At 38.8% G+C, this 23,237-nt stretch overlaps 1 protein-coding gene across 1 annotated transcript in view; it reads left to right on the forward strand.

Moving 5' to 3' along the window:
• Nucleotides 1-6,894: 6,894 nt before the first annotated feature.
• TTK (TTK protein kinase) overlaps nucleotides 6,895-23,237 on the forward strand; it is a gene marked incomplete at both ends in the record, with an annotated part of 34,636 nt that continues 18,293 nt past the window's right edge. The window contains 4 exons of the mRNA XM_081997698.1: nucleotides 6,895-7,039; nucleotides 7,333-7,558; nucleotides 13,571-13,677; nucleotides 18,407-18,550. Of these exons, the coding sequence (XP_081853824.1) occupies nucleotides 6,895-7,039; nucleotides 7,333-7,558; nucleotides 13,571-13,677; nucleotides 18,407-18,550 (622 nt within the window). The remainder of the gene's footprint in view (nucleotides 7,040-7,332; nucleotides 7,559-13,570; nucleotides 13,678-18,406; nucleotides 18,551-23,237) is intronic.

Below are 23,237 nucleotides of genomic sequence, written 5' to 3' on the forward strand. Positions count from 1 at the left end.
GTGTTCAGGAGGGGTCTTTGGTAGTACTGTAGTGTGTTTTGGCAACCTTGATATAACTGCTTTTGGGGATAGTTCTACTTTCTGTAACTGACTGCATTTGCTGTACTACCAGCAAGCATGTGCATCTTTGCTTAAATGGTGAGCGCTATTAAATAATGAACAGAATATATCAGCGGGATAATGCAAAAACTGTAGAAGATGAAGGCTACAGTTAATTTTCCCCTCTTGTTTGTGTGTGATCACCTTGTGTAGGCAAGGAAGGCACCCGAGAACAAATGCATGGGTAAAGTTCTTGATTTAGAGGTGGCATTTTTACCTCTTCTACACAGAGTAGAGGATTTAAAGTTCTTCAGCGTATACTCTTTGACACTAGTAGACATTTTAATCAGAACATAGGAACAGAGCTAAACAAATATTTAACATAACAGTGGTAGCCACAATGGTCTGGGGGGGTATAAGGAAAATACAGATAATAGGATAATATAAATGTATTTTAGTAGGCTAGTCAATTCACTTGGAGAAAAAAAGACAGGCAAACTCTTGGGCACTTGCTTGAATTTCTTGCTGCCCTCTACACCTCCTTAGATACTCCAGATGCAGTATTTCGGTAGATTCTGGGGGTAGGAAGAGTGTACCTTTTTCTTCAACAATTAAAAAGTATTTTCATACTTTCTCAAAGTTGGCATTTGAGGAAAAACTGCATCTGGCTCCATTCAGAAACTGAACAAATAGTGTAATATGGCAAATCCGGTATTTCAAGACTGGATACTATTATTTCTCTTTAGTATCAATAAGTATTGTTCGGTCTCTTACACGTGAAATCCTATGGAAAACTGGTACTGCCGCTTTATCCCTTTACAACATGTACTGCTCTTTGAGTCTCTGTCCCTTGACTCTGTATTTAGTGGGTCTGTATGAGGGGTTGAATGTTCTTTATTACGCTTTTTTTTAAAGGTTGTTCTGTGTCTTCCTGATCTCTGCATGCATGTTCTCCGTTCTTTGCTTCCCTGTCTCTTAACATCATCTCCTGTATGGCTTTAGTAAATCTCAAATGTGCTGCCATGTAGCCATTGCAGTTAAAAGCTCAGTTCCTTTTGAGTGCATATATAACAGCATGTTGCTCTTTTAGGTCTTTGCTGTCTTGTCAGATTTTGTACACACCTCAGAGAAATAAATGGCAAATGCTTTCTTTTAAAGTAATCATGTAGCAGATTAACCCAAACTAAGACTCTGAATACTTGCTTCAGTTGAACTTTGGCATGAGTAGAAAGATTAGTTGCAAATCATGGCAAAACACAGGTGATTCTGCCCCTAGTGTATTTTTTATCTGTAAACCTCATAATAAGCTATTGCATTTGGAAGTGCTTGCCCTTAGTCCAAAAACAATCTGTGAGCTTTTTTGTACTGTTTGATTACTAACTAAGAATAGTTTCACTGATTTAATGAAAACTGTATTTCTGGGATGTCATGAAGATGAGGCAAGCTTACAAGGTATACCGATACTCATTTACTTTGCAATGTCTAACCATTCCATTTTTCATATACAGGAACTTCTTCAGGATGGAGAGCTACATTTCTTGCCTTTGCTGGATTCTTGGGATCATCTGAGATAATCTGACCCTCATCCACTTTACCTTTTTGACAAGGCAGATCCTTTCTTCAGGAGAGGTTTTCTCCATATAGTACACGTTGAACCTTGAATAGTTAAGCAGCACACCAGAAATGTAAGTTGGACATGTATTGACGAGAATTAAGATCAAAGTTAAGTTATGCAGAAAATTATTATTTTTTTTCTGTCTACTACATTTGGCAAACTATTACTCTAAAAAGAATATTGAACCTTTTCCATTGGTGAAGAAAACATAAATATTGTGTTTAAAAAAAAAAAATCATCTAGGAATTGTTAGCAATTACAGTTGTAATGAGAAATTGCAGTATTACTAAACCTGAAGTAAATGTCGTTTGATCTTCTTGATTCTTCAGGTTTTGGAGAAGCTAACCTCATTTGTAGTTTGAGGGAATGGGTGCAGTTCAAGGGCAGATCTTTAAAGATAGTCTCACCCATAAAGAGGAGATTTGGAGTATCGAGTTCCTGTAGCCCCCCTACTGTATTTATCAAAGGCAAAACTGCAATATGTACCCAAATCTTCCTTATGGAAAGACGAATGTTCCCCCCCCCCCCAAAGTAAATAAGTATAATCATTAGAATGGTACGTGAACAATCTTTGCTGCAGTAATCACCGATGTAATTTTTATCCACATAATCTCCAAAAGGTGGGACGGTTTATAGAGCCGGTCTCAGAACAGCCTAAGATTTTTCCCTAGGCATGTTAGGGAGAAACATATATTAAAGGAGGTTCCAAACAAGCACTGAAATTAGAATGTATTCAGTGTTCTTCTAATTTAAAGAAAAATGAAAGGAAGGTTCTTTTTTATTTGGTCTCAGCTCAGTGAAACATAAATTGTTTTTCAGGTAGCACTGATTGAGCATGCTGTCTCTAGCTTTCCTAGTTTTTCTTCTGCATAAGTCTTGCTCACAGGCCTATTTGGGGTATGCTTGCTTCTACTTTTCTTAGACCACTGAAAATATTTCATTTTTTAAATGAAGGAAGGAACCATTTCCAGAACTTACTGCTTTTTTTTTTTTGCTTTTCTGTAAAGATGTTATGAAGTCATATGTTGACTGTCTTGGCAGACTCCAAGAGTTGTTACTTAGTGATGCTAAGACCTTTTGATAGTGGTAATGTACATGGTGCTTTTTCCAGATTAGATCTTAGAGTTTACACAAAACCCCCTGTGTTTTGAACCTACTAAAACAACACTTCTATGTAGACAAAAGCAGAGTTAATATTCTTGGGAAGAACATGAAATGTGCCTACTTCTGCTGTATAAGCAAGCTCTGTAAACATCAAAATCTTTCTGGTTTATGGTCTCTGCTTGGGCAAAGCTGAGAACCTGCTGCTTTTAAAGAAGTGCAAACTTGCAACAACTAGTGCTCTAAGGATGAATTGTGAGGCTTCCTGAAAGTGGTGCCAGGTTTATTTTTTAGGTAGTGGAATTATTAGCAGTGGCTGCACTTGCTTTATGCCATTCAATTACATCTCTATCAATAATTCATCTAAAATAGATCTAATCTCTCTGGGCCTTCCAGCAACGTTTTGTTGACTTGTTATAACTGACTACAAAAGGAACAAGGACCGACAATTCACTGTAAAAACAAGCTTAATCTCTCTTTGAACCTATTTAATCTGTCGATAGTGCATTACCTTCCCTGTTTCTGACCCCAGCTTCACAGTAATCGGGAATTCAGATCCCCTGGATATGCACTTAATTCACCACAGTTATTAATATTAAAATTCTCCTGTTCATTAGGTGCATGGAACATTGATGAACATGGAAAAAGCCATGATTGGTGTGTTTCATGAAAATGTGAAAGGTTTTTGTTGTAGGCAAAAAACCCCATCCTTTTTTCTTCAGTTTAATTTAGCACGCTTGCTCTGCTCAGATTGCCTAGGTTCTTATCTCTCAACTATATCCATGTATTATATTTCAGTTGATAATAAACTGATAGAGCATTGAGGATTTGGCATAAGTTCCTTTAAAAAAGAGCCTTTAAACCTCTAGATCCACATCCCTTCAGAAACTTAAAAATAGGTGTCACTTGTCTTTGGCAATACCTCTTTGAACAGAGGAGAACGTTACCCACTGTGAAAACTAACTGCTGTAACCTGTGGCAAGGAGCTTAGATTAACATTGTGTGCTAAACTTTTAGACAGAATAAAAGGATGGTAATGGAATCATAGCTCATGGTGGCTTTACGGGTATGTACATACAGAACATTTCTGGTTTCAGGTCTTTCCCCTTTTTGTGAATTGCCTATAGCAGCTCCTGTGGAAGAACAGGGGCTGTGAAGAGGAAGAGAAGACTAACTTTGTGAGAGAGAAAGCCTGTGAGGCTTTTTGTCCTGGAGCTGTTAGAATTTGAGCCCCTGGCTTTTGTAGTCTGAACTTTGGCTACTTGCTGTATGTTGGGCATGTACCACTTGTTAAAGCGGTAGGGGAATCTCCTGTAGGAAGGGGATCATCAGGATGTGATAAGCTTGTGATAAATGGAGAGGATATAGAAGTTTTGGTGTACGGATTTGGCTATATAATGTAGGAAGTAACTACATCTCTGTAATAGATTGCCAGATGTGCATTAACTTGTGTTAATGGTTTTTAGAATATTAATTGATTATTGTGATGGGAAGGGAATGTGAGCTGGGAAGGTGGCTGAAATGTGAGAAAAATGGTATTTTTTCCTCTTATTTGATACCTTCACAAGCACTTGTCTGTGCTACATCTGTTGAAATTGCTGAGTGTGTTTCTGTGTTCACTAGCTCTGCTTGGAAAGAACCTCCAAGCTTTCTGTGTATCTCCAACAGACATTTTACTATAGCAGTGATTTTTCAGCATTTGATTGGTGGAGCTCTTAAGTCTTCTAATGAAGTGTTGGCCAGTTATAATTTCAGTATAGTTTAATTTGCTGTGTCTTTGCTAGTCTGTATTGATCTGAAAGTTACACCCTTAACAGTCAACAGATCAGTCTTGAGCACCACTGTGCTGAGACTCGAGAGTGAGGGGCATAACACTTCTTACATTTATTTAGGTATGTTACCAGCTGCAAACCTAGATTTAAATTACTGGCATAATAAATGGTTGCAAACACTTACATTTAATAGCTACGTTACTGTTACGAAAGATTAAAAAAATCTTTTAAATTTTCAGAAATGCCAAGTTCAGTGATATTCACTTTTACCTTAACTTTGTTTTTACCTGTTTTTCCTTGTTTTTTTCTTCTCTTTCAATGTACTCCAACAAACCTGTGTGTACTCTGCCCTGATTTGTACTTAGGTAGGAACTTGCAGGCTTTCACCTACTTAGCTTGTTCTTTAGAAAGAATCCTATCTCTGCTGGACTTTTGTTTTCACTGATAATATCTTTTAAACTTAATACGTATCTCTTAAACTTGCAAGGTTGTGATTATCTCTTCTTGTGGTGAGAAGATTCCTGGGTCCTCTTATTGTCAAAAACTGTGCAAAATAATGCTGTAGATGCATAGTGCATCTTTTAAAGTGTATGTTTGTTTTCTTACTGATATTGTTGATTTCTCCTGAACTCTTTTCAGGCAGAGATGCATAGTTCATCCCTGTCTCATCACAGCCTTAATTCTGCTAAGGTTCACCCAGCATTATTCATTGCTGCAGAGGCAGGTTTGTATGACCTACCTCTGAGGAAATAAAACTGTGTCTCTTTTTTTGTTAGCATCACTGATGTGGGTGGCAGCTTACTATCACACCCTTTGAAAAAGTAATATGGCTTGTCCTTTGGAAAAATGCACAAAATTTTGCCCTTCCTGAACAGAGAGACTATAAAAAGGTTAAACATACATAGTTTTGTCTTAATAATGTTCCTAATATTTACTTTTGTAAGCCTCAGATTACTCCAGTTATGTGGAGATAATTCTTACTAGCTGTACGCAGATTTGCATTAGGGTTCTCCAGCCTGCAACATAGGCTGTGAAACTCTGCAGGTATGCCTTTGGTGTTTCATGTGTGAACTTTCCTCATCTTCTGATTAGTGTCTCCTGGCTAGCCCTCCCTTCCACTGTCATTTTCTAGTTTCAGTGTTGGATTGTATTCCTTAAAGCAGACATTCCAGGCAGGAATTAATACAAAAGTTGAATATTGTTCATTACAAGCAATGTAGTGTAGTAATTTGTTATATATCCCTTGCTGGTTCATCTGTGCTCAATGGTTTGTGTAATCTCTTAGAATGAATGCTTTTGGATAGACATCTAGGTGGTAAAATTTTGCAACAGCAAAACTTAATGAGAACTAGGACAAGGAACTATTTCAAAATGTTTGGTTTCAAATCTCAGTGGTGTAACTAAGTGCAGCTTTAGAGAAGGATAATGTTAAAATTGAGCCATAAGAAAAAAACTGCTAGTTTTTCAGAGCACATCTCACTGTCCAACTATACATGTGTTATGTTAAATAAAAAAAAATACCATGCCCATTACAGAGAGGAAGTAATGCTACAAGATGGGTTGTAAGTATCTCTTATGTCTTGAAACGTATTATTTCTACTGTAAGTTATACCTGTGATGGAAAAGATTAATATTGTTAAAACTTCAAGTTTCTAGTATCAAGTTTTATTTTCATATGGAAAAATGCTTATATTGAAGGGGGATATGTATGTGTGGGATGACACACCTAAGGTAGTCTAACTCAGCCTTACAGGTGTCATAAAATGAAAGTCTTTTTCATGCCTTTCCTTTTTCTTGCCCATATGATGACACAGTTGAGAGAGCAGGAAAAACATCTAGCAAAAAAGAAAAAAGCTCTACTCCTTTTTTTGCGTAGTTTTCTGTTGGCATTTGCCCCGAGCCAGGTCATCATGAAGTCTGACAAATGCTTGTTCAATTGCTGCTTATTCAAGAGAATTGGCAGGAGTGTACAGCTAGGAGGAGGCCTGCCTCTTAGCCATGCTAATCTATGGATTCAGGATGTGATTTAATACACTAGACTCATAGCTATTCAGGCAACATATCCCACCCCCATTTTATTCAAACCCTGGGTATACCTGATTGGAAAGGGCTACTGTGAAGCATGGACTAGTATTTGGGCAGATCAGTTAAGTACCGATTCCTTTTGCCCATCTACACTGGCCTCTGCTGAGAAGTTTACTTGTAGAACTACACTGGCAAAGGCTTAATAGAGCTTTTATATTACTTAATGTGGTTGAGTCTTAATCTGCAAAATATACAAGAGGCTTTCCCATAGTAATTCCAATTAAGGTGAGTTACAATGAGGTTCTTCAGTAACTTCCTTGGTTTTTAACCTTGTATCTGCAGATGGAGGAGGAGGACCTAAGTGAAAGAGGATTGCCACAGATTGCTTCAATCATGAATAGAGTTAGAGACTTGAAAAACAAGTACAGAAATGAAGACAATATCACAGATGAACTTAACTGTACTAAAATCTCAGCTGATACAACAGGTATGTGTTTTTGTTATTCTGTTGTCACTTATGCAACTGATCTCAACCTAGATGAAAAGTGAAAGAGCCATTAACTGAAAGGATTTAAGGTTTAGCATTTCTTCAATATTAATGACCATGAAATAAATTTCATCTCTCCCTGTTTCTTTGGTTACCTGTGTTGCTCTAATCCTGTGTTTAAAAAAAACCCTATAATTAAAACAACCCACTAGTCTTACATGAAAGCTTATAAAAAATGTTTTCTTCTGTTTGTCTGCTGCAATTTTAACCAATCTCCTCTGTTTTTCTGTCAGATAACTCTGGAACTGTTAATCAAATAATGATGACAACAAATAATCCAGAAGACTGGCTGTGTTTTTTGCTTAGGCTAGAGAAAAAGGGTATTCCTCAGATGGATGTTGGCCTACTGAACAGACTCATTGGTCGTTACAGTCAAGCGGTGACTGCATTACCTGCAGAAAAGCATAGTCAAGATGAGAGCTATGCTCGCATCCTTGTGAGATTTGCTGAGTTGAAAGCGTAAGTATTAAATTTTCAATTTTCAGTATAAGAACTCATCATTCAGAATTCTGAATTTGAATGGTGATAAAAATAGTTTGTTTTTATTAGTGATTTCTGCAACAAGATATCATTCTGAGTGGGGATGTTTTCATATCAACTCCTTGAAACTCTGAGCAGCTTTGGCTAGTCAGTTTATCCGTTGTTTCCACAGTACTTGCATTTTTTTGTATATGCTAATAAACACGATTGTTCAGAGCTATCTGATTTAGAGATGTTAACAGACTTTTTTCTGGATTCTATGTGTAAGGTACAGGGAGAAATAGCATGAGACCCTTTTTCTTCAGTTTATACTTCATCTCAAAAGAAGCTGCATGGGTGAAATCTGATATAACTATGTGTAACTATAATCTGTGTATTAAACTGTGTATATTGTAAGTTAGGATAAATTTCCTTGTGGACTTCTGTAACTGATTTGGCTGTGAGGTAGACAGTTTGCTCTTATCTAATCCATCTAGTCAAACCATAGTGGTCTGTCCTTGTCTAGTCTGCTTTCTCCCTTACTAAGAAAGATACATCCCAGCTACATTAAATAATTGCCTTAGGGTAGGGAGAATGTCTCAGAACATCATTCTATACTTTCATACTTATAAAATTAGTTTTGATTGTGGCCATTTATTTGCTTTACTCAGTCCAAATTTGAGCAGTATGGTTGTTCAGATGCTTCCGGACATAATTTGGGACAAGGTTATAATTTCTTTTTCTTCATAAGGAGTTATTTTGTCCCTTGAAACACCTTCACAGCAAATATTTTGAAGAGCGGTGTTTTAAAATTGGAGCAATCCTTAACAATTAGAGTTGAGCAGGTGATCTTCCAGTGAATATAGCTAGTCTGTTTCTTGTATGTTCCCCCTCATTTGGCTTTTTGGCAGGTGGCTTGCTCTTGCAGTATGATTTGGTCTACTTCTTTGTACTGTCGTTGCACAGATTGTGCTGCATCAGTGTTTAGTAAAAGCATGCAATGGAAGTAATCTGTTCAGAAACAGCAGGAGTGATTAATGATGTGCTGTGAATCCTTAGTATCTTGAAAGAGCTAAGGTGTTTTTGTGTGAGTGGAGTAAAGCATATCTTCCAGAAATACCTCCTGTCTTCAAAGATACTGAGAGATGGCATTCTTGTGCAAAGATTAGTTGCTTTTCCTCAGAACAGAAATTGTGTAACATAGGCTTCCAGCTCACTTTCCAAAATTTCTTTTCCAGAATGGTGATTGGATGCTATTATCAAGACACATCTGTTATCTCATTGCGTACAGTAGGAGTTTCAGTTCGGAAAGATTATATTGTATCTCCCTAATCACTTTAAAACTCTTGGACCTCTTTCCACTTCATCTTTAAAACACAGTTTTAAAGGTGGATACTTTTAAAATGGATATTAGATCTGTCTTCAGTATTCTCTGTATTATATTACAGAAAGCAAAACTGAAGGCACTGTCAGTAGCCTGTTAATGCACGAATATTATTAACAGTTTTAGTTGTGGTGTCCCATTGAAATGTCTTTAGCTGCCTCACTGCTACAGCCTTTAGGGACCTTCTTGGGTGAGTAGTCTATCTTGTTTCACTATTAAAATGCACTGTCTGTAACTATACTAAAATACCTTCTGCTTTGGTAACCAGCATTACTTTAGAATCTACCTAGCTCACTGGGTAGCTCAGATCTGCTCTTTGTCTTTTGCTGCGCATTTTTAATTGGCAAATACCATCAGTCATCTGTTTCTTGACTTGCTAATGAAAATTATTTTTAAAAAAAGGTAAACAACCCACTCCCAAACCCTTCTTAAAAAATGCACCCACCAAAATCTGACATAGCAACAATCCTGATGGAATTCTGCTGTAAGTATCTCCTGAAATGGTCCCCCATTTGAAAATTACTTTCAGCTGTATAAGCTAATGTTTTCTCATTCATTGTGCCATATAATATAAAGTCAATTATTTATATGAAACTGCATTTATGAACTATACATGTAACCTCACCAGAATGTGAAATTGCTTTTGACTTATCAGATCTAAAAAAAAAAAAACCCAATTAATGTTGCCTGTCTGTAGTTTTCGGAGCTTAATGTTAAGTTAATCAGTGAGTGGTTATTTGAATCTTTTGTTTGTCATGTCCACTAATTCCTCACAATTTTCTTTGTGTTTGAGTTTTCCCTGGTGTTTCAGACTCACTGTGTTCCTGGCTGTCAGTTTGGCTAGTACTATTTTGTCTTTGCTCAGTTTTAGCTTCTGTTAAAGAAAATCCTGTCATCTCATGACTTCCTAGAGTGCTTCTGATCTTCTGATTTATTTTTTTAACCTATTGCAAGTAAAGTAACACTTTGATGCATAGGTGCTGTGATGATACTACCTTTGGTGGACGAAGAAAGATGCTCTTCAGTGGAGGTCTGTTTGCTGTTCTCCCAAATCACACAGAATCACAGAATCACTAGGTTGGAAAGGACCTTTAAGATCATAAAGTCCAACCATTAATCCAGCGCCACCATGTCCCTTAAACAATATTCTGAAGCGCCACATCCACACGTTTTTTGAACACTTCCAGAGATGGCGACTCCACCACCTCCCTGGGCAGCCTGTTCCAATGCCTGACCACTCTCTCACTGAAGAAATTTTTCCTAATATCCAATCTAAACCTCCCCTGGCGCAACTTGAGGCCATTTCCTCTCGTCCTATCACTAGTTACTTGGGAGAAGAGACCAACACCCTCGTCGCCACAACCCCCTTTCAGGTAGTTGTAGAGAGCGATAAGGTCTCCCCTCAGCCTCCTCTTCTCCAGACTAAACAACCCCAGTTCCCTCAGCTGCTCCTCATAAGACTTGTGCTCCAGACCCCTCACCATCTTCGTTGCCCTTCTCTGGACACGCTCCAGCACCTCAACATCCTTCTTGTAGTGAGGGGCCCAAAACTGAACACAGGATTCAAGGTGCGGCCTCACCAGTGCCGAGTACAGGGGCACAATCACTTCCCTACTCCTGCTGGCCACACTATTCCTGATACAGGCCAGGACGCTGGTGGCCTTCTTGGCCACCTGGGCACACTGCCGACTCGTATTCAGCCAGCTGTCAACCAGCACCCCCAGGTCCCTTTCCGCCGGGCTGCTCTCCAGCCACTCCTCCCCAAGCCTGTAGCGTTGCATGGGGTTGTTGTGGCCAAAGTGCAGGACCCTGCACTTGGCCTTATTACACCTCATACAGTTGGCCTCTGCCCATCGATCCAGCCTGTCCAGATCCCACTGCAGAGCCCTCCTACCCTCCAGCAGATCAACACTCCCACCCAACTTGGTGTCATCTGCAAACTTACTGAGGGAGCACTCAATTCCCTCATCCAGATCATCAATAAAGATATTGAAGAAGACCGGCCCCAGAACCGAGCCCTGGGGAACACTGCTTGTGACCGGCCGCCAGCCGGATTTAACGCCGTTCACCACAACTCTCTGGGCTCGGCCATCCAGCCAGTTCCTCACCCAGCGAAGAGTAAACCCGTCTAAGCCACGAGCCGCCAGTTTCTCCAGGAGAATGCTGTGGGAGACGCTGTCAAAGGCTTTACTAAAGCCCAGGTAGACAACATCCACAGCCTTTCCCTCATCCACTAGGCGGGTCACCTGGTCATAGAAGGAGATCAGGTTGGTCAAGCAGGACCTGCCTTTCATGAACCCATGCTGGCTGGGCCTGAGCCCTTGGTTGTCCTGCAGATGCCCTGTGAGCACTCTCAAGACGAACTGTTCCATGATCTTCCCCGGCACAGAGGTCAGGCTGACAGGCCTGTAGTTCCCAGGATCCTCCTTCTGGCCTTTCTTGTAGACGGGTGTCACATTGGCAAGCCTCCAGTCCTCTGGGACCTCCCCTGTTAACCAGGACTGCTGATAAATGATGGAGAGTGGCTTGGCAAGCTCCTCCGCCAGCTCTCTCAGTACTCTCGGGTGGATAATGTTCCACCTAAGAGGAGAAACAAGTCAGAGCACCACAAACTTATAAGCAGTGATAACGGCTTGAGATTTTAGTGTCTATTGGCATCAATGCTGTTTTTTCTGAGCAAAGCTGGATTTGTCCATTCTTGGCACTGGACCTGTCTTGTTCTGGTATCTTTTCTAGCTGTAGACTGACTATGCCAAAACCTTTTGACCTATTATGATACTGAGGTTGTTTGAAGAACCCTTGAATGTAGTCTGAAACAGGCAAAGGTGAACAGCCAGCTGCATCTGTGATCGAGTATCTGTATTGCATGTGAATCATGCCAGGCCTGCTTTCATGTAATGCTGCTGGCTGCAGCACAGTGCCACCAAGTGTGTGGCACTTGGTGCCTGTTGCTAACATTAGGTCTTGTTCTGGGTATTACTATCGAAGTCACTGCTACTTTCTACAGGAACTTAAATTTTAATATGCTTTTTGAAAGTGAATGTAATTCACATGTTATAGCTTAATTTGTGTTAGGTCTGACTTTGCCTGCAGATGGGTTATTTTCTGTGCCTGTTCTATTACTTTGGATGATCAGAGCTGAGTTTATTAAACTTACCGGAGTCCAATAACATGCCTAAACTGCGATAGAGCCTTTCCTCATTCTTAATTCCACAGATTTCTACTGGAAATTCTACTGTTCTTTTTAGCTTTCCATGGTGTATTTTTTCTGTACTTTTTTCTTTAACTCATTGTCATAATCTTCTCACCATCCTCACTTTGAAGTACGACCTTTGTTACTTGTTGAACGAGGGTAGAATTTCAGAAGAAATTCCTTTATTTCTTGATTGTGAATTTTGCTAACAAAAGAGTTAAAAGAATTTTTTTTAATATCAAAAAGGGGGAGGGAGCCCATTGAAATGTAACATTAATTTATTTCATCGTGATACAGATTCAGGCCTTTTTTTATCTTGACAAGTATTTACTTAAGCTGTAGATCCTCTGGAATATTTAATTGTTGGTGTACTGTGTGCAAGCATCTCAGTTGTCCTACATAGCAATCTATGGCTGAATGTAAAAAACCTAAAATTTCGTAAAAGTAAGGAAACTATTAAATGTGAAGTATCTCGTCTGGACTTTGTGGCACACTCTCTATGTTTTTGAAGTATAGCATATTTGCCATTGCTGCTTCTGGTATGTCTGCAGCAAACAGACTTAAATCCACCTTGTGCTGACAAATTTAACTGATAAGACTGTTGCCCAGGAGTGTGGGGAAAATAGAATGAATTCCCTGTATCTTGTAAGGAGTCAATGTTCCCACAGAACCCTTGATAGAGGTAGCTATTGGATAAATGCTCTTGTTGTGTCCTAGTTTTCTATAGGTATTGTATTACAGATGTATCAACAGAAACAACTTCCTTTAGTGACCTACATGTCTGCTAAGGGAATCTGACAATTTGGGTGCAGTTGCAGAAGCTCTTTGATGTAGAAAAGCTCATAACCTCTAGGAAAATTTTGGGGTTCAGTATGGCTTTAATGTAATGGATTGGAAACTTTGTGACCATATTGCTGCAGAATATGACTAACTGTATATACACTGTTTCTTCTGACTTGATTAATACAATACATTTTTCCAACACTTGGTGTTTCTAAAGTAATCTCCTCCCTGTCCCCCTGCCTTGCAACCTCCTTTGTATACAAGTGGATGCATCTAGAAGGATGGAGATTTTTCTCTGGATAATGTCAGCATGTAGCCTGGAAGGGCTACAGGTGGGTGTTCTGAGGGAAAATATCTATGTATTTTGAGGAATAATACAAGCAGTGACAAAGAATGAGTCCTTAATCTTTGTCTTCAGGTTTGAGCACATTCTGGTATTTGGAAAGGGTCAGATTGATATATTTCAATTATTAGCTTTTTAAGAGTCTTTGTTTATTTGTACTTCACTGTTAGCTCTAAGGAGAGGAATAACTTCAGCTATAGATGGATTGCTTTTCCTTAATTATCTAAATCCATAACCCAGTGCATGGAACTTAATCCATGTTACTCAGGCTCTTCACCTTATGTGACTATTAATATGCTGTCTTTGTAGTCTTCAAGATCCAGAGGAGGCACGGGACCAATTTCATCTGGCCAGACTGAACTGCAAGAAATTTGCTTTTGTGCATGTGGCTTTTGCACAGTTTGAGCTATCACAAGGTGCGTAGAAAAACTTGTTTGGTGTTGCTCTTCTGTGTCTTCTAAGTTTTGTTGTTTTAAACTTCTGCTGTGTTAAATAATTTGCAAGGAAACTGGTAGGTATTCAATCAGAAAAAGAAGATCTGGATTTTCTTATTTGATATTTAATGAGAACATTGTGTTAATTTTTAATGAAAATATGCATACAGTTCTTAATAGTTTTTTCCTTTTTAGAAATAACTTTCAAACAAGGTGAAAATTGGCAGTGATTCTTTTGGATTTTTTTTTAAGCTTAGATCTTACAGTGGGAGCTATGAGTAAGGCTCTTGCTGCATTGAAAAAATGGTGCTCAGATTTGGGTGGTAATTTCCCTTTAGCTTGCTCATGGGAGAAATTCTGGCTCCTTCCAAAAAGCAACTGTAGACTCTTCAGGGGGGTGCTGTGGTTTTTGTGGGTTTGTTTTTTTTTTTTAATTAAACCAAAATATGCTGTGAATATGTGATTTGGTCCAGTTAAATTTTCCCCACTTCCACTCAGGTTCTTAAGTAGCTAGCAATTGCATTTTAATTTATTTATTTTTTTTGTTTCTTTTTCCCTTGTTGAACATTCATGTTGGGACAGTGGAGATGGTTGGTATCTTCTGTTGCTTCATAAATGGCATGGACTGACTTTTTTGATGGTATCATAGATGCCATGTTCCAGTCAGTTGCAGGGAGTATCAGTATTCAAAACAGAATGGTAATCTTTGTCATATGGTGCCATACAACAGTGTTTTAGGCAAGCCATTCTGTTATGAGAGTGATAATGTCTTTTAAAAACTGTGTCCCTGGTAGGGATAGTTGCACTGACAGCAGATGTTCTAAATTAATACATCCTGTTCCTTGGTGTACTGCATCTGGCTTGGGTGGGGTTAATTTTCTTAACAGCTGTTATGATGCTGTGTTTTAGATTGGTGACTGCAACAGTATTGATAACACACCAGTATTTTAGCTGTTGCTGAACAATGCTTGCACAGTATCGATGATTTCTGTTTCTTCCTTGGCCTCTTCTCTGCCCAAGGCTGGGGGTGGACAAGGGGTTGGTAGGGGACGCAGCTGGGGCAGCTGACCTGAATTGACCAAAGGGATATTCCATGACATATAGCATCATGCTCAGCAATAAAAAAACTAGGAGGTAGTCTTTCCACAGTAGCAGATGCTTGGGGACTGGCTGGGCATTGGTCTGCTGGTAGGAGGTGATAAATGATTGCCTTTGCATCATTTGGTTTTTTTGGGATTGTTTTTCTATTTTTTTCCTTTTTCCTTTATTTAACTCTTTATTAGTTTTTTTTCTTGCTTTTGCTTTTCCAATTATCCCTGTAGACTATATAAATTATACTCTAATATATCTAGAACAATAGGTCTTCAATACTTTGGGTCAGTAGTCCACAAAGCTCACCTTGGCTTATGTCACTTCTTTCCTATTGTGTGTAGGGAATGTAGCCCTGGTACTTGCTAGCAGTGTTGTGCTGCCTGCCCACAGGCTCATATTTTTTGGTGTCCTATTTAATCTTATTTCAATGGGTGATTTGAACAGTAATCTATGTGATACCATCTATCTCCTCCCTTTAACAGCTTGCTCTATCCAGAAAGACAAACATATTCCATTAAAACTGTTTTCTTCTTTGAAAGAAGCAGCCTTGGTGGATACATTTTGATTTTTATGTGGTTGGTGTTTCTTCATGGTTTTTGTCATATGTCAGCAAGCTGTTGTATACTGCCTAGTAAGAGAAATTCTCCCCAAAATTAACTACAGTAAATAACTGAAGGAGATTAAACTGTGTATTTTATACTCTGGATTCTAAATACATTTTACTGGATATTCTTCTTTACATTTACTTCTGTTGTTTATAGACAAAACTGTTACCAGTGGAAAATAGACTTTTGGTCCAGTACTTCTTTAACTGTATTTTAGGATACAGTTTAGATATTCAAAGTGTGTCCCATGAAGCAGAACCATTTTATTAAAATTAATAAGTAAATACTCAATTGTCTTCTCAAGTTTTCCAGTTCTTCTTAACTAATAAGTTTATTTGTAATGGAGCAGGAAAGGCTGTGGAAATCCCCCTCAGAAATATATGCCATGTAAAATAATTGCTGGAGGAAGGATACTAAATATGATTCCCCCACAAGATGGGGAGGAGAAGACAAAAAAAGTGCATATCTGTGACTTTAGATTCCACAGATTTTCTGTTTCACATGAGCCAGTTATCTGACTGGTCTTGTTCTAATATAAACTTGTGGTGCTGAACTTATAAACAGTAGTAAAAAGTAGCTAATAATTTTTTTAGTGAGGACTGTATGTTTATTTAAACTGATAATAGAACAGTAATACTGCAATAATAAAAATATTGTCAAGTAAGTGTAATAAACAAAACCTATTGTGTAATTTAAGTGTAGAAATGTTACTACTGGTTACTAATGACTAAATTCACCTTTCTGTCACAATCACTTGTGAATTCAATTTCTCTGTAGCTATGGGATGTGTTAATGCAATAGTTTCTTTTACTTTGACAGTAAATAGTCAACCTGAAATGAAATCCTAATCCCAAAGGGATAAGCCATTTATGATTGGCTTTCTTTTATCCCCAGTGTGCTCTCTGATTTGTATCTGTTATCCTTGAGCTGGTCTGTTTGACATTTGGTAACGTGTACGGTGCTAAAGTGTCCCTGCTGGGTGCTTCAGAGAGGATTAACGCAACATGTGAGTTGTGTATTGTTGCTTTGAGTGCTGTTCCTTTTTCACTGAGTGTGTCCAGTTTAGGCCAGAGGGAAAGGAGTAGGGCAGTGCTTTGTTCCCTCCTCACCCCTGTCATTTCAGCAGTGCTTTGGCACACCTGCCAGTTGTGTCTGGATTAATCTGTTCTTCCCTTTGCATTAAGAAGAAAAAGGTAATTATACATTCACTTCCCTGTCTTGAGCAAAATTGTGAGCTAAAGCTCAAATAAAGATTCTGAAATTATGGTTGGCATTATGGTTGATATTGATTTACTTATAAAATGAATATTCATGACCTGAAAATTGAGTGACACAACAAAGGTGGCATTCTGTTCTGGGTTTTTTTAAAATGCTGAATAAAACTTCATTTCAGTAGGTCAGATGAGGAGCTGTCTCTTCCTTACTTTTGGCATGCTTTGGGTAGTGTGTTTGAAGCAAGATTTGCTGTGAACTGTTTGGAACTCATGACCATAAATAAAACTCTACTTTTGGCTATATAAAATGTTATGCCTAGGTGGATCATTCAGCCTTTTTGTATGTGATGAAGTGGACTGATTTTAACTCAGAGGTACTTCTGGCTTTACGTCTGTGCCTTGGTTCCTCATCTGTTAAGGAGGATGGAGCAGTTCATTTTTCACATGGGTATTTTGGTGTCTCATTATTTCTTATTCAATGAGGCACATAATACTAGGAGAAATTACTTTCATTTGAGCAGCAAGTCTTGTTGAAGCAACGTGTAGTTACTAAATATAGCCAAAGGTAGAGTGCTGGTTAAGGGTTCTTTAAAAGAAATACCAAGCCTATCTACTTGCTAAGGATTTGGGAGACAAAAAGTATTTGATTATATGGTTAAAAAAGAAGTCATAACAAATATGCACAAAATAGATTTAAAATCTATCTATGATTTGAAATCATAGCCAGTCTTATTTTGTTTTTTCCTTGCTTCAGTGTCCAACTTTAATAATCTTAAAAAAGGTTACTTATGCTTAAGTTCCTAATATGTACACCCCACTTCCCCCCCATCTAAATTGCAGGTGACAATGACATTTAACTTATCAGTGGAGTTTTGAGCTCTGAAAAATACTATTATATAGTATAAAAAATACTTAATCATATAGGTATGTGGCAGCTATAAGAACGAAGTGGATTATATTTTGCTGCTCTGGAACTGAGGAAGAATGGCATTTGGGACTTCAGGGGTGTTAACAACTGTAACAACATTACATCATTTTTCCCTGATGCTCTCTAAACTGAGGAAGATATTTTGGTTGCAGTACACTCTTTCCTTATTTGACTCTTACATTTTTTTAATAGCTGTATGTGCTTATATATGTAAACTGATTGCTTTCAATATGTTTTGTTAAAACACCCCCTCTTCTTCCTCAGTTCTTGTCAATCTCTATTTATGGCATTTAGTAATATGTAAAACTAATGAAACAGTATCCTTCCCTTTCATTCCTCTTTTCTTAACTGTAAGAAAAACGCTTTCTGGAGTAGTGATGTTTGGTTTAATAGCAGCTCCTTTTAACTTTGATTTCTATTAAGTGCATGAAAGATGTTTTATAATGCATACATTATAAAGTTTGTATCTGGTCATAACTAAATGAAAGTCCATAAACCTGCTCTTTCCTTGCTGATACTACAGAAAAAAACCCTGGATTTCAGAATTTGTGTTGTATTTCCTTACAGTTCCTATAACACTAAAGAAATGCTGAGAATGCAGTTTTGTGACTTCAGGTCTCAAAATATGCTTTATGATGTTCAATGTCATGTGAAAAATTGACTTAAGTGATTCACTTGTAACTAGTTCCAGGCAGTATCCTGAAACTGGATATTTAAGGGTGTAAAGGGCCTAATGAGCAATGATTTCACAGGATGATGCAAATTGAGTATAAGACAGCATGAGAGTAATCATGTCTTTGGGAAAAGACCATGTTGCGCCAGAGTAACTTTTTATTTCCTTGACTTATACTTCTGTGTTCTTTACTATTTAGGAAATATGAAGAAGTGTAAGCAGCTCCTTCAGAAAGCTGTGGAGTGTTCTGCTGTTCCACTAGAAATGTTGGAAACTGCTCTACAAAACTTGCATTCACAAAAAAAGCAGTTGCTTTCAGATGAAGAGAAGGAGAACTTCACAGGTAAATGCAATTTCTTAAATTGTTGATTGATTTTTTTTTTGCATGTTGTAATGCTCAATTGAAAAAATTACTCTGTAATGTTTGTCCTTTCTATATACAAACTCAGAATTTGTTATTGTCTAATAAACAGTCATGTTTATCTCTATTTTCAATCTTATTTCTGCAATATTCACTTCCATTTTTGATGCAGTGACTTTAGTTTGCAGGAGCCATAGGATCGCAGAGTCATAGAAAAGTTGGGTTGGAAGGTGAAAAATTTCTTCCTTATATCTAGTCTGAATCTATGCTCTTTTAGTTTAAAACTATTACCCGTTGTCCTATTACAACAGGCCCTGCTAAAAAGTCTGTCTCCATCTTCCTTATAAGCCCCCTTGAAGTACTGGAAGGCTGCAAGAAGGTCTCCCTGGAGCCTTCTCTTCTCCAGGCTGAAAAACCCCAACTCTCTCAGCATTTCTTCAGAGGAGAGGTGTTCCATCCCTCTGATCACTTTTGTGGCCCTCCTCTGGACCTGCTCCAACAGGTCCATGTCTTTCTTGTGCTGAGGGCTCCAGAGCTGGATGCAGGACTCCAGGTGGGGTCTTACCAGAGCAGAGTAGAGGGGTGGAATCACCTCCCTTGACCTGCTGGCCATGCTTCTTTGGATGCAGCCCAGGATGTTGTTGGCTTTCTGGGCGACAAGTGCACATTGCCGGCTCATGTCCAACTTTTCATCCATCAGTACCCCCAGGTCCTTCTGGGCAGGGCTGCTTTCCATCCATTAATCCCCCAGCCTGGATTGATACTGGGGGTTGCCCTGACCCAGGTGCAGGACCCTGTACTTGGCCTTGTTGAACCTTATGAGGTTCACACAGGCCCATTCCTTGAGCTTGTCCAGGTCCCTCTGGATGGCATCCTGTCCCTCAAGTGTGTCAACCCTCACCACTCAGTTTGGTGTTGTCTGCAAACTTGCTGAGGGTGTGCTTGATCCCAATGTCTGTGTCATTGATGAAGATATTAAACAGTACTGGTCCCAATACAGACCCCTGAGGGACACCGCTCATCATCAGTCTCCATCTGGACATTGAGCTGTTGACCACTAGTCTCTGGATGCGAACACCCCACCAATTCCTCATCCACCCAACAGTCCACCCATCTCTCCAATTCAGGGAGAAGGATGTTGTGGGGGCCCGTGTCAAAAGCCTTACACAAGTCCAGACAGACAACATCGGTAGCTTTTCCCTTGTCCACTGATGTGGTCACTCCACCATAGAAGGCCACTAGCTTGTTCAGGCAGGACTTGCCCTTGCTGAAGCCATTCTGGCTGTCTTGAGTCACGTCTCTGTCCTGCATGTGCCTTCACATAGGTTCTAGGAGGATCTGCTCCATGATCTTCACAGGCACAGAGGTGATGCTGACAGGTCGGTAGTTCCCAGGGTCCTCCTTGCTACCCTTTTTAAAGACTGCCAGGACTTTCCAAATATCATGGAGGGTGGCTTGGGAACTATATCAGCCAAGTCCCTCAGGACTCTGGGATGCATCTTGTCAGGTCCCATAGGCTTGTGTATATTCAGGTTCCTCAGGTGGTCTCAAACCTGATCTTCTCTTACAGTGGGAGGGACTTTGCTCCTCCAGTGCCTGTTTGCAGTCCATCCCCTCAAGAGATGTGGGAAGAGAGGTTGCCAATGAAGACTGAGGCAAAGAAGTTGTTGAGTACCTCAGCCTTCTCATCTGTTGTTACCAGTTTGCCACTCTTGCTCATTGAGAGACCTGTAGAAGTCCTTCTTATTGTTCTTTGCATCCCTTGCCAAGTTCAGCTCCAACTGTGCCTTGGCCTTCCTGACCCCATCCCTACACAAGTGGACAGTGTCCCTGTACTCATCCCAGGATACCTGTCCCTGCTTCCACTGCCTGTGCATTTCCTTCTTGCCCTGTAGTTTGCTCATGCAAGCCATGTCCACTCAGCCATGCCAGTCGCTTGCCTTCCTTTCCTGACTTCTTACACCTGGGGATTGAGAGCTCTTGTGCTCTGTGGAAAACGTCCTTAAAGATCTGCCAGCTCTGTTCTGCTCCCTTGTCCCTGAGGGCAATTTCCTAGGGGGTCCTATTGACTAACTCCCTGAAGAGCTGGAAGTTTGCTTTCCTAAAATTCAGGGTCCTGACTTTACTCTTCGCCTGCGTCATATTCCTCAGGACTGTGAACTCTAGTTTGCAGGATGGTAGACTCTAGGTCTGCAAAGGGTGTTCCTCTGACTCATTAGATATTTACTTTGTAGTAGAGATTTCCAGCTTAAAGTGTGAAGTAAGAGCTACCAGTGATAGCAAAGAATTAGAACTGAAACAGAGTAAACTATACAGATAGCTTTGAGGTGTATCTTCTTGTGACACTTATGCTGGTAAAGTTCTGGCAGTTATTTCAGTGAAGTCAAATCTAGGGAAGAGAATCAGTTTCAACTTTATTTTACAGATGGACAAACCATTTGTATTTTTCAGTACAAAATTAAAGTGCTTGACTCTGTTGTAAAATATAACTGGTACTGGTTGCTGGGTATAACTTCGATAAGGGAAGCAGTTACCTCAATGTTTTCAAGAGAGAAATTTGTTTGGTGTGGAAAACATGTTTCAACTCAAATATTGAAGTGCATGTAACTAACTCTTGCAAGAGTGTTGTCTTAACACTTCCATATTTTTGCTTTGTATAAGGACAGAAGTAGTGCAAAATAGATCTGATTTCATTTTCTTGGGGATATGTCTTCAGGAATGTTACTTGAGCTTTGACTGTCTCCTGTTAAATCAGCCTTAGTGTGAAACACTAGTTGGGTGGGGTGAGAAAAGATTTTGCAACACTTGAGATAATACTGAGTTATGGTATTAATTTTTTAATAAACTTTATTTTTGTCCCTATTGTGTTTACCATTAATTGCATATAGACATCATTAGTGCCCCAGGGGATGGACTGTGCCACAGAAGTTCATCTCCTTCATGGATTTACAACTTCTTATACCCTTGGCTTTACTTGCTGCAAAGCTAAGGGAGTACCTATGAAAGAATACGTCAGAGGCCTGTCTGGCAGTTAGGAAGCAGTGTTCTTTGAGTTTTTAATTTAAATGAATTTGTAACATTAAGTATTTGAAAAATAATGGGTTTTGAGTCAGCTATTTAAAGATCATTTTAAAAGGTAAGTAACACTAACTTGAAATATCTCTCATTCGAGCATGTACATGTCCTAAATCATTGAACTTGGCTTTAAGTGAATTTGTATCATGCTTCTGGAGCAAGAAAGAGACTGTTCTGTCTGTTTTATTGTGTAGGCATTTAAGTCTTGTCTGTTTCATGTTTCCATTTTGAAAGATTTTGAAAATAGTAATGCTGTTTATGTAAATGCATTTCTTCACAGCTTCAAAAGATTGTTCAGAAAGCTTTTAACAAGTTATGGTTGCATCACTACACTATAACTGCATATAAAAACCATGCAGCAAGTCTAGAAGCCTTTGGTCTAATTTACCCCCCCCCTTCCATTCATGCACAGCAATCTAAAGTATTTGACATGCCTGGTGAAATCAAATGTTTAATTGGGAAAAATATAATTTAGTATTTAAAAACTGTAGGTCATGAGTAGTATGAGAGGCAGATAGGCTGTCTCAGACTGAAGGAATAAAAGTATCACCAATGGAATGTGAGAGTCCAGTGGTAAGATTAGGCAAAAAAATTTTTGTATATATGGAAAAAAACCCCTGTGGGATTGAGGGGGGGGCGGGGTATGGTGATGGTACTGGATTAGTAAACTGCTAATTTAAAATTATGTTCGGTGTTATGTTAAAAAAAAAACAAAACCTTAGAACTGCATTGTACATTGAGGCACTTTTTTATTCATTTAACTGAGTAGTTTGGCTTATTGGCATAAATAGTTTATTAAAAAATGGACTAGAAATAGCGAATACTGCAGTCTTCTTCATCTGACAGAAGTCTGTCTTCTGCTGACTGAAGGTAGAAAGGGGGGACATCAGAGGACTCAAAATAAAAATTAATTTTAATGAATTGATCCAGAATTTAAAAATGTTTAAAGAAGTTGAAATATAAAAAAAGTCCTGAAACTGATTTATATGATTAAACTGAAACAGGAGGCTGTGGATAGCTCTTCTGTTTATTGGTCAATGAAATAAGTTGCTGTATTGGTGGAAAAACAATGCCTGCAAGACATAGAAGATCATATTCTAATATCTTAGTTGTCTTTGATTTCTCTTTTTAAATCTTTTTAAATGCATGTTGTGGTGTCTGTCTTAAAAAAGATAATCTTGACTTGTGGAAGAGATCTGTCTATCTGAATAGTCAGATAGGAATTTCAATTTTAGAAAAGGTTTGTCAGGAAAATAACTGAGGTTAAGAGTTTAATGTATATCTGAAGGCTCTTTTAAGAGCTGGTACTCAACAGTGTTCCCTAAATGAAGAATTAAGCTACCTTTTCTATATTCATGAACACATGTTCACGGGCAGTTACTAAAGTGTCAGTGTATTTGCATTATTGTATCCTGACTTCTTGTTTATCTCTGAGAAATGACCTTTTCTTAACCTTTAGGCAGAAAAAGGTTTGGATGATGACCAGTTTATTTGCTGCTTTTGAGGTCCTAGAATGACACTTCAAATAACTTCTGGGGTTTTTTTTCTTACTGTAAAGTACATCTAAAATACATGCTTTATTTTCACAAGGCTC

The sequence above is a fragment of the Phaethon aethereus genome, assembly GCF_964289735.1.
Source record: "Phaethon aethereus genome assembly, chromosome: 3".
NCBI lineage: Eukaryota > Metazoa > Chordata > Aves > Phaethontiformes > Phaethontidae > Phaethon > Phaethon aethereus.